We start from the raw sequence: 12520 nt of genomic DNA on the forward strand, positions 1-12520 counted from the left end.
GGACATCCTGCATAACTACAGACACTGAAGATGGCTCGCAATGATCTCTGTGAAAGAGACTGGTAGCGCAGGGACATCCTGCATAACTACAGACACTGAAGATGGCTCGCAATGGTCTCTTTGAAAGAGACTGGTGGCACAGGGATATCCTGCATAACTACAGACACTGAAGATGGCTCGCAATGATCTCTGTGAAAGAGACTGGGTGGCGCGGGGACATCCTGCATAAATATAGACACTGAATATGGCTCGCAATGGTCTATGAAAGAGACTGGGTGGTGCTGGGACATCCTGCATAAATATAGACACTGAAGATGGCTCGCAATGGTCTCTATGAAAGAGACTGGGTGGCGCAGGGACATCCTGCATAACTACAGACACTGAAGATGGCTCGCAATGATCTCTGTGAAAGAGACTGGTGGCGCAGGGACAACCTGCATAACTACAGACACTGAAGATGGCTCGCAATGGTCTCTGTGAAAGAGACTGGTGGTGCAGGGACATCCTGCATAACTACAGACACTGAAGATGGCTCGCAATGATCTCTGTGAAAGAGACTGGGTGGCGCGGGGACATCCTGCATAAATATAGACACTGAATATGGCTCACAATGGTCTATGAAAGAGACTGGGTGGCGCGGGGACATCCTGCATAAATATAGACACTGAATATGGCTCGCAATGGTCTATGAAAGAGACTGGGTGGCGCGGGGACATCCTGCATAAATATAGACACTGAATATGGCTCGCAATGGTCTCTATTAAGAGACTGGGTGGCGTGGGGACATCCTGCATCAATATAGACACTGAAGATGGCTCACAATGGTCTCTATGAAAGAGACTGGGTGGCGCAGGGACATCCTGCATAACTACAGACACTGAAGATGCCTCGCAATGATCTCTGTGAAAGAGACTGGTGGCGCAGGGACATCCTGCATAACTACAGACACTAAAGATGGCTCGCAATGATCTCTGTGAAAGAGACTGGGTGGCGCGGGGACATCCTGCATAACTACAGACACTGAATATGGCTCGCAATGATCTCTATGAAAGAGATTAGGTGGCACGGGGATATCCTGCATAACTACAGACACTGAAGATGGCTCGCAATGATCTCTGTGAAAGAGACTGGGTGGCGCGGGGACATCCTGCATAACTACAGACACTGAATATGGCTCGCAATGATCTCTGTGAAAGAGACTGGTGGCGCAGGGACATCCTGCATAACTACAGACATTTAAGATGGCTCGCAATGATCTCTATGAAAGAGACTGGGTGGCACAGGGACATCCTGCATAAATATAGACACTGAAGATGGCTCGCAATGGTCTCTATGAAAGAGACTGGGTGGCGTGGGGACATCCTGCATAACTACAGACACTGATGATGGCTCGCAATGGTCTATATGAAATAGACTGGTGGCGCAGGGACATCCTGCATAACTACAGACACTGAAGATGGCTTGCAATGATCTCTGTGAAAGAGACTGGGTGGCGCGCGGACTTCCTGCATAAATATAGACACTGAAGATGGCTCGCAATGGTCTATGAAAGAGACTGGTGGCGCGGGGACATCCTGCATAACTACAGACACTGAAGATGGCTTGCAATGATCTCTATTAAAGAGAATGGGTGGCGCGAAGACATCCTGCATAAATAAAGACACTGAAGATGTTTTGCAATGGGCTCTATGAAAGAGACTGGGTGCGCATGTAACATCCTGCATAAAGATAGACACTGAAGATGGCTCACAATGGTCTCTATTAAAGAGACTGGGTGGCGTGGGGACATCCTCCATCAATATAGACACTGAAGATGGCTCGCAATGGTCTCTATTAAAGAGACTGGGTGGCGTGGGGACATCCTGCATCAATATAGACACTGAAGATGGCTCGCAATGGTCTCTATGAAAGAGACTGGGTGGCGCAGGGACATCCTGCATAACTACAGACACTGAAGATGGCTCGCAATGATCTCTGTGAAAGAGACTGGTGGCGCAGGGGTATCCTGCATGACTACAGACACTGAAGATGGCTCGCAATGGTCTCTGTGAAAGAGACTGGTGGCGCGGGGACATCCTGCATAACTACAGACACTGAAGATGGCTCGCAATGATCTCTGTGAAAGAGACTGGGTGGCGCGGGGACATCCTGCATAAATATAGACACTGAATATGGCTCGCAATGGTCTATGAAAGAGACTGGGTGGCGCTGGGACATCCTGCATAAATGTAGACACTGAAGATGGCTCGCAATGGTCTCTATGAAAGAGACTGGGTGGCGCAGGGACATCCTGCATAACTACAGACACTGAAGATGGCTCGCAATGGTCTCTGTGAAAGAGACTGGTGGCGCAGGGACATCCTGCATAACTACAGACACTGAAGATGGCTCGCAATGACCTCTGTGAAAGAGACTGGGTGGCGCGGGGACATCCTGCATAAATATAGACACTGAAGATGGCTCGCAATGACCTCTGTGAAAGAGACTGGGTGGCGCTGGGACATCCTGCATAAATGTAGACACTGAAGATGGCTCGCAATGGTCTCTATGAAAGAGACTGGGTGGCGCAGGGACATCCTGCATAACTACAGACACTGAAGATGGCTCGCAATGGTCTCTGTGAAAGAGACTGGTGGCGCAGGGACATCCTGCATAACTACAGACACTGAAGATGGCTCGCAATGACCTCTGTGAAAGAGACTGGGTGGCGCGGGGACATCCTGCATAAATATAGACACTGAATATGGCTCGCAATGGTCTATGAAAGAGACTGGGTGGCGCTGGGACATCCTGCATAAATGTAGACACTGAAGATGGCTCGCAATGATCTCTGTGAAAGAGACTGGTGGCGCAGGGACAACCTGCATAACTACAGACACTGAAGATGGCTCGCAATGGTCTCTGTGAAAGAGACTGGTGGTGCAGGGACATCCTGCATAACTACAGACACTGAAGATGGCTCGCAATGATCTCTGTGAAAGAGACTGGGTGGCGCGGGGACATCCTGCATAAATATAGACACTGAATATGGCTCACAATGGTCTATGAAAGAGACTGGGTGGCGCGGGGACATCCTGCATAAATATAGACACTGAATATGGCTCGCAATGGTCTATGAAAGAGACTGGGTGGCGCGGGGACATCCTGCATAAATATAGACACTGAATATGGCTCGCAATGGTCTCTATTAAGAGACTGGGTGGCGTGGGGACATCCTGCATCAATATAGACACTGAAGATGGCTCACAATGGTCTCTATGAAAGAGACTGGGTGGCGCAGGGACATCCTGCATAACTACAGACACTGAAGATGCCTCGCAATGATCTCTGTGAAAGAGACTGGTGGCGCAGGGACATCCTGCATAACTACAGACACTAAAGATGGCTCGCAATGATCTCTGTGAAAGAGACTGGGTGGCGCGGGGACATCCTGCATAACTACAGACACTGAATATGGCTCGCAATGATCTCTATGAAAGAGATTAGGTGGCACGGGGATATCCTGCATAACTACAGACACTGAAGATGGCTCGCAATGATCTCTGTGAAAGAGACTGGGTGGCGCGGGGACATCCTGCATAACTACAGACACTGAATATGGCTCGCAATGATCTCTGTGAAAGAGACTGGTGGCGCAGGGACATCCTGCATAACTACAGACATTTAAGATGGCTCGCAATGATCTCTATGAAAGAGACTGGGTGGCACAGGGACATCCTGCATAAATATAGACACTGAAGATGGCTCGCAATGGTCTCTATGAAAGAGACTGGGTGGCGTGGGGACATCCTGCATAACTACAGACACTGATGATGGCTCGCAATGGTCTATATGAAATAGACTGGTGGCGCAGGGACATCCTGCATAACTACAGACACTGAAGATGGCTTGCAATGATCTCTGTGAAAGAGACTGGGTGGCGCGCGGACTTCCTGCATAAATATAGACACTGAAGATGGCTCGCAATGGTCTATGAAAGAGACTGGTGGCGCGGGGACATCCTGCATAACTACAGACACTGAAGATGGCTTGCAATGATCTCTATTAAAGAGAATGGGTGGCGCGAAGACATCCTGCATAAATAAAGACACTGAAGATGTTTTGCAATGGGCTCTATGAAAGAGACTGGGTGCGCATGTAACATCCTGCATAAAGATAGACACTGAAGATGGCTCACAATGGTCTCTATTAAAGAGACTGGGTGGCGTGGGGACATCCTCCATCAATATAGACACTGAAGATGGCTCGCAATGGTCTCTATTAAAGAGACTGGGTGGCGTGGGGACATCCTGCATCAATATAGACACTGAAGATGGCTCGCAATGGTCTCTATGAAAGAGACTGGGTGGCGCAGGGACATCCTGCATAACTACAGACACTGAAGATGGCTCGCAATGATCTCTGTGAAAGAGACTGGTGGCGCAGGGGTATCCTGCATGACTACAGACACTGAAGATGGCTCGCAATGGTCTCTGTGAAAGAGACTGGTGGCGCGGGGACATCCTGCATAACTACAGACACTGAAGATGGCTCGCAATGATCTCTGTGAAAGAGACTGGGTGGCGCGGGGACATCCTGCATAAATATAGACACTGAATATGGCTCGCAATGGTCTATGAAAGAGACTGGGTGGCGCTGGGACATCCTGCATAAATGTAGACACTGAAGATGGCTCGCAATGGTCTCTATGAAAGAGACTGGGTGGCGCAGGGACATCCTGCATAACTACAGACACTGAAGATGGCTCGCAATGGTCTCTGTGAAAGAGACTGGTGGCGCAGGGACATCCTGCATAACTACAGACACTGAAGATGGCTCGCAATGACCTCTGTGAAAGAGACTGGGTGGCGCGGGGACATCCTGCATAAATATAGACACTGAAGATGGCTCGCAATGACCTCTATTAAAGAGACTGGGTGGCGTAGGGACATCCTGCATCAATATAGACACTGAAGATGGCTCTCAATGGTCTCTATGAAAGAGACTGAGTGGCGCAGGGACATCCTGCATAACTACAGACACTGAAGATGGCTCGCAATGATCTCTGTGAAAGAGACTGGGTGGCGCGGGGACATCCTGCATAACTACAGACACTGCATATGGCTCGCAATGATCTCTGTGAAAGAGACTAGGTGGCGCGGGGACATCCTGCATAACTACAGACACTGAAGATGGCTCACAATGATCTCTGTGAAAGAGACTGGGTGGCGCGGGGACATCCTGCATAACTACAGACACTGAATATGGCTCGCAATGATCTCTGTGAAAGAGACTGGTGGCGCAGGGACATCCTGCATCACTACAGACAATGAAGATGGCTCGCAATGATCTCTGTGAAAGAGACTGGGTGGCACAGGGACATCCTGCATAAATATAGACACTGAATATGGCTCGCAATGGTCTATGAAAGAGACTGGGTGGCGCTGGGACATCCTGCATAAATATAGACACTGAAGATGGCTCGCAATGGTCTCTATGAAAGAGACTGGGTGGCGCTCGGACATCCTGCATAACTACAGACACTGATGATGGCTCGCAATGGTCTATATGAAAGAGACTGGTGGCGCAGGGACATCCTGCATAACTACAGACACTGAAGATGGCTCGCAATGATCTCTGTGAAAGAGACTGGGTGGCGCGCGGACTTCCTGCATAAATATAGACACTGAAGATGGCTAGCAATGGTCTATGAAAGAGACTGGTGGCGCGGGGACATCCTGCATAACTACAGACACTGAAGATGGCTTGCAATGATCTCTATTAAAGAGAATGGGTGGCGCGGGGACATCCTGCATAATTAAAGACACTGAAGATGTTTTGCAATGGGCTCTATGAAAGAGACTGGGTGGCGCATGTAACATCCTGCATAAAGATAGACACTGAAGATGGCTGGCAATGGTCTCTATTAAAGAGACTGGGTGGCGTGGGGACATCCTCCATCAATATAGACACTGAAGATGGCTTGCAATGGTCTCTATTAAAGAAACTGGGTGGCCTGGGGACATCCTGCATCAATATAGACACTGAAGATGGCTCGCAATGGTCTCTATGAAAGAGACTGGGTGGCGCAGGGACATCCTGCATAACTACAGACACTGAAGATGGCTCGCAATGATCTCTGTGAAAGAGACTGGTAGCGCAGGGACATCCTGCATAACTACAGACACTGAAGATGGCTCGCAATGGTCTCTTTGAAAGAGACTGGTGGCGCAGGGATATCCTGCATAACTACAGACACTGAAGATGGCTCGCAATGATCTCTGTGAAAGAGACTGGGTGGCGCGGGGACATCCTGCATAAATATAGACACTGAAGATGGCTCGCAATGATCTCTGAAAGAGACTGGGTGGCGCGGGGACATCCTGCATAAATATAGACACTGAATATGGCTCGCAATGGTCTATGAAAGAGACTGGGTGGTGCTGGGACATCCTGCATAAATATAGACACTGAAGATGGCTCGCAATGGTCTCTATGAAAGAGACTGGGTGGCGCAGGGACATCCTGCATAACTACAGACACTGCTATGGCTCGCAATGATCTCTGTGAAAGAGACTGGTGGCGCAGGGACAACCTGCATAACTACAGACACTGAAGATGGCTCGCAATGGTCTCTGTGAAAGAGACTGGTGGCGCAGGGACATCCTGCATAACTACAGACACTGAAGATGGCTCGCAATGATCTCTGTGAAAGAGACTGGGTGGCGCGGGGACATCCTGCATAAATATAGACACTGAATATGGCTCGCAATGGTCTATGAAAGAGACTGGGTGGCGCGGGGACATCCTGCATAAATATAGACACTGAATATGGCTCGCAATGGTCTATGAAAGAGACTGGGTGGCGCGGGGACATCCTGCATAAATATAGACACTGAATATGGCTCGCAATGGTCTCTATTAAAGAGACTGGGTGGCGTGGGGACATCCTGCATCAATATAGACACTGAAGATGGCTCACAATGGTCTCTATGAAAGAGACTGGGTGGCGCAGGGACATCCTGCATAACTACAGACACTGAAGATGCCTCGCAATGATCTCTGTGAAAGAGACTGGTGGCGCAGGGACATCCTGCATAACTACAGACACTGAAGATGGCTCGCAATGATCTCTTTGAAAGAGACTGGGTGGCGCGGGGACATCCTGCATAAATATAGACACTGAATATGGCTCGCAATGGTCTATGAAAGAGACTGGGTGGCGCTGAGACATCCTGCATAAATATAGACACTGAAGATGGCTCGCAATGATCTCTGTGAAAGAGACTGGTGGCGCAGGGACATCCTGCATAACTACAGACACTGAAGATGGCTCGCAATGGTCTCTGTGAAAGAGACTGGTGGCGCAGGGATATCCTGCATAACTACAGACACTGAAGATGGCTCGCAATGGTCTCTATGAAAGAGACTGGGTGGCGCGGGGACATCCTGCATAACTACAGACACTGAAGATGGCTCGCAATGATCTCTGTGAAAGAGACAGGGTGGCGCGGGGACATCCTGCATAAATATAGACACTGAAGATGGCTTGCAATGGTCTATGAAAGAGACTGGTGGCGCGGGGAAATTCTGCATAACTACAGACACTGAAGATGTCTTGCAATGATCTCTATTAAAGAGAATGGGTGGCACAGGGACATCCTGCATAACTACAGACACTGAAGATGGATCGCAATGGTCTATGAAAGAGACTGGGTGGCGCAGGGACATCCTGCATAACTAAAGACACTGAAGATGGCTCGCAAGGATCTCTGTGAAAGAGACTGGGTGGCGCGGGGACATCCTGCATAACTACAGACACTGAATATGGCTCGCAATGATCTATGTGAAAGAGACTGGTGGCGCAGGGACATCCTGCATAACTACAGACAATGAAGATGACTCGCAATGATCTCTGTGAAAGAGACTGGGTGGCGCGGGGACATCCTGCATAAATATAGACACTAAATATGGCTGCAATGGTCTATGAAAGAGACTGGGTGGCGCTGAGACATCCTGCATAAATATAGACACTGAAGATGGCTCGCAATGGTCTCTATGAAAGAGACTGGGTGGCGCGGGGACATCCTGCATAACTACAGACACTGATGATGGCTCGCAATGGTCTCTATGAAAGAGACTGGGTGGCGCTGGGACATCCTGCATAAATATAGACACTGATGATGGCTCGCAATGGTCTATATGAAAGAGACTGGTGGCGCAGGGACAACCTGCATAACTACAGACACTGAAGATGGCTCGCAATGATCTCTGTGAAAGAGACTGGGTGGCGCGGGTAACATCCTGCATAAAGATAGACACTGAAGATGGCTCGCAATGGTCTCTATGAAAGAGACTGGGTAGCGTGGGGACATCCTCCATCAATATAGACACTGAAGATGGCTTGCAATGGTCTCTATTAAAGAGACTGGGTGGCGTGGAGACATCCTGCATCAATATAGACACTGAAGATGGCTCGCAATGGTCTCTATGAAAGAGACTGGGTGGCGCGGGGACATCCTGCATAACTACAGACACTGAAGATGGCTCGCAATGATCTTTGTGAAAGAGACTGGTGGCGCAGGGACATCCTGCATAACTACAGACACTGAAGATGGCTCGCAATGATCTCTGTGAAAGAGACTGGGTGGCGCGGGGACATCCTGCATAACTACAGACACTGAATATGGCTCGCAATGGTCCATGAAAGAGACTGGTGGCACGGGGACATCCTGCATAACTACAGACACTGAAGATGGCTCGCAATGATCTCTGTGAAAGAGACTGGTGGCGCAGGGACAACCTGCATAACTACAGACACTGAAGATGGCTCGCAATGGTCTCTGTGAAAGAGACTGGTGGCGCAGGGACATCCTGCATAACTACAGACACTGAAGATGGCTCGCAATGATCTCTGTGAAAGAGACTGGGTGGCGCGGGGACATACTGCATAAATATAGACACTGAATATGGCTCGCAATGGTCTATGAAAGAGACTGGGTGACGCTGGGACATCCTGCATAAATATAGACACTGAAGATGGCTCGCAATGGTCTCTATGAAAGAGACTGGGTGGCGCGGGGACATCCTGCATAACTACAGACACTGATGATGGCTCGCAATGGTCTCTATGAAAGAGACTGGGTGGCGCTGGGACATCCTGCATAAATATAGACACTGATGATGGCTCGCAATGGTCTATATGAAAGAGACTGGTGGCGCAGGGACATCCTGCATAACTACAGACACTGAAGATGGCTCGCAATGATCTCTGTGACAGAGACTGGGTGGCACGGGGACTTCCTGCATAAATATAGACACTGAAGATGGCTCGCAATGGTCTATGAAAGAGACTGGGTGGCGCGGGTAACATCCTGCATAAAGATAGACACTGAAGATGGCTCGCAATGGTCTCTATGAAAGAGACTGGGTAGCGTGGGGACATCCTCCATCAATACAGACACTGAAGATGGCTTGCAATGGTCTCTATTAAAGAGACTGGGTGGCGTGGAGACATCCTGCATCAATATAGACACTGAAGATGGCTCGCAATGGTCTCTATGAAAGAGACTGGGTGGCGCGGGGACATCCTGCATAAATATAGACACTGAAGATGGCTCACAATGGTCTCTATGAAAGAGATTGGGTGGCGCGGGGACATCCTGCATAGTGCTAAATAAGTATTGGTGGTATCACTATTTATTTTTAGACTGATCTGGCGGGATTCACACTACCGGCACGCTCTTTACTCAGATCTGGCCTATATGCCAAGGCTTTTATTATGTGTATATTTAACTACTGATCAACACCACAGCTGACATATCAACTTTTCAACAATACATAAAAAAAATATATTTTAACAATTCAAATTTCGATTTCAGTAAATTAAACATTTTACATATCTATTTACATATTATTATCTACCTCACAGTCATTCACATTCTCTTATTAAAAAACTAAATTGTCATCCACTAATACATTCTAATATAAAAAAAAGAGAAGAAAAAGAAGAGAAAACAAACAAAATTAATAATGCAACATCCATAGAAATTCAATTCAATATTCAAAATGCAATTCTCTTCAAAGATATTACCAATTTTCTCTGTTTGTTCAATCACAATCTTGTTCATTTAATTTCAGTGATGTTAAACATTCAATTGTAGCTATTCTTATGCTCATTTTTGCTGTTGAGAACAATAGCTTCGAACGATCAGCTGGACACAACATCCCTAGAATCACATAATGTTTACCAAAATGTTTTCTGCTTGTCGCTACCAATTCAACACAATCCATTATTAGGTGTTTCAGTGTTTCCTTATACTTCACATAATTACAGAATCGACTAATATTTGTGTGTGATGGTATTAATCTTCGATCCGCTAACAGATCCCGGTTCGGCCAAACGTTCAATCTGAATCGAAGGGCTGCTGCTCTGATAATGGATGTAGGTGATATGTATAAGTATGGTTCCACTGTTCCCAATTTTTTTTTATCTCAAATGGATTATTGCCAAAACTTTTATAGGTAAGGCAGCTCTTCCTCGTTTCAATCCAATCTGTTAGGTAGATTTTCATTTTGGCCCTATCTGGATTTAGTAAGAGGGTTTCAATAGAAACATTTGCATTAGCCAGAACTTTATGAATATTATGAATTGTACCTATAATTAGAAAGTCACACCAGGCTAAGGCTTTTTATTACATGTGTCTGTGAGTTAATCTAAACTATACTGTAGTTTACTCTAGTGATTCACATGTAATGCCAGCCAGAGCAATGACAACAGCAGATACATTCTGAAGTCAAAGATGGAAGAGCACCTCGGGAAGAACATTATTTTCTTGATATCTACAAAGTATCAAATGGATTGGGGCAAACCTTAACTGTATGGGGAAAGAAGCAGGCAATTGGTGTGGCCAACACAGAGAGACGCACATCAATAAAAACAGCACATCGTCATTTTAAAAATAAGTGAATAAAGTGAATACTTCAGGGCTGATGGACAGTACCTAGTCCTCCAGCCGCTATCAGTCTTCCGCCAAGGACCCCGGTGACAAAGTCTGCTCTCTTCTCCCTCATTCGAGCTGAACGGACCGGCTTACTCCAGACACCTGCAATGAAAACAGTTCCCATAAGTACTTGTGGAGCACTGACATGCATAACAGGTCTGATTGATGTAATCTCTGAAATGTGGAGTTACGCGGACAGTGGAAGCAAGCTCTTCAAGGGGTCTCATGCAGTTCTGGAATAGTCGCTTGCCACCTATTGACATTCTTCTGTTCTGCCTTTTTTCAATCACACTTGAGTAAGTGACACAGATAGCTAATGTCTGTGTTGAAGCCCACCCAAAGGGCCACCTTCTGTCAGGAGACGTAGAGCTGATGTGACGTAAGCGTGAGTCAGACATACAGTCTAGATACAGAATTGGAACCTTGGTGGACATGTGTCAGTTCTCTTACGTTATAATTTTGTGGAAAACAATGAATTCAGCGAAATTGTTTCTACCTTTGTTTCCAAAGAAAGAGAACACATTTTGGTGGAACACAAACACCTCAACACAAACATTGTTTTGTTATGTTCACAGCAACGACCTCTCGGTGCTTATTTGCCCTACACAAGTATGGCGTACAAGGGTTTAACAGGCTAGGGGCCACAACGTTTGACAAATAGGTGAGCCTGAAATTTACATTTGAATTCTGAAAAAAACTGAAATCTTCCTGAGATGAAGCAGAAGATAGTTCCAGAGGCAGAGGCTGAGGAAGGCAAACGATCTTCTTCCAGAAGGCATCACATGGCATTTGGGTTCAAACATATAATGTACTAAGGATGACTGTAATGCCCTGCTTGTGGTGCAGGGGTATACCCTATCATGAATTAAGGCGAGTCACTGATCATGAAAGGCCCTGTGGGCGTTACACATGGCGCGAAACTCAATCCTGGCTGAGACAGGAAGCCGTTGGTCGTCACACATGGCTCGAAACTCAATCCTGGCTGAGACAGGAAGCCATTGGGTGTTACACATTGCTCGAAACTCAAACCTGGCTGAGACAGGAAGCAATTTGGCATTACGCATGTCTCGAAACTCAATCCTGGCTGAGACAGGAAGCCATTGGGCGTTACGCATGGCTCGAAACTCAATTCTGGCTGAGACAGGAAGCCATTGGTTGTTACAATGGCTCGAAACTCAATTCTGGCTGAGACAGGAAGCCATTAGGCGTTACACATTGCTCGAAACTCAATCCTGGCTGAGACAGGAAGCCACTGGGCATTACACAATGCTCAAAACTCAATTCTTGCTTAGACAGGAAGCCATTGGGTGTTACACAATGCTCGAAACTCAATCCTGGCTGAGACAGGAAACCGTTGGGCGTTACACATGGCTCAAAACTCAATTCTGGCTGAGACAGGAAGCGTTGGGCGTCACACATGGCTCGAAACCCAATTCTGGCTGAGACAGGAAGACGTTGGGCGTCACACATGGCTCCAAACTCAATTCTGGCTGAGACAGGAAACCGTTGGGCGTCACACATGGCTCGAAACTCAATTC

At 47.4% G+C, this 12520-nt stretch overlaps 1 protein-coding gene across 1 annotated transcript in view; it reads right to left on the reverse strand.

Annotated features, from left to right (window-relative positions):
• The window catches only part of KLHDC8B (kelch domain containing 8B), a 1322551-nt gene that overhangs the window by 159677 nt on the left and 1150354 nt on the right, over positions 1-12520 (reverse strand). The window contains exon 5 of the mRNA XM_069643271.1: positions 10983-11084. Within this exon, the coding sequence (XP_069499372.1) occupies positions 10983-11084 (102 nt within the window). The remainder of the gene's footprint in view (positions 1-10982; positions 11085-12520) is intronic.

The sequence above is a fragment of the Ambystoma mexicanum genome, chromosome 2p (assembly GCF_040938575.1).
Source record: "Ambystoma mexicanum isolate Mex_15411 chromosome 2p, UKY_AmexF1_1, whole genome shotgun sequence".
Classification (NCBI taxonomy): domain Eukaryota; kingdom Metazoa; phylum Chordata; class Amphibia; order Caudata; family Ambystomatidae; genus Ambystoma; species Ambystoma mexicanum.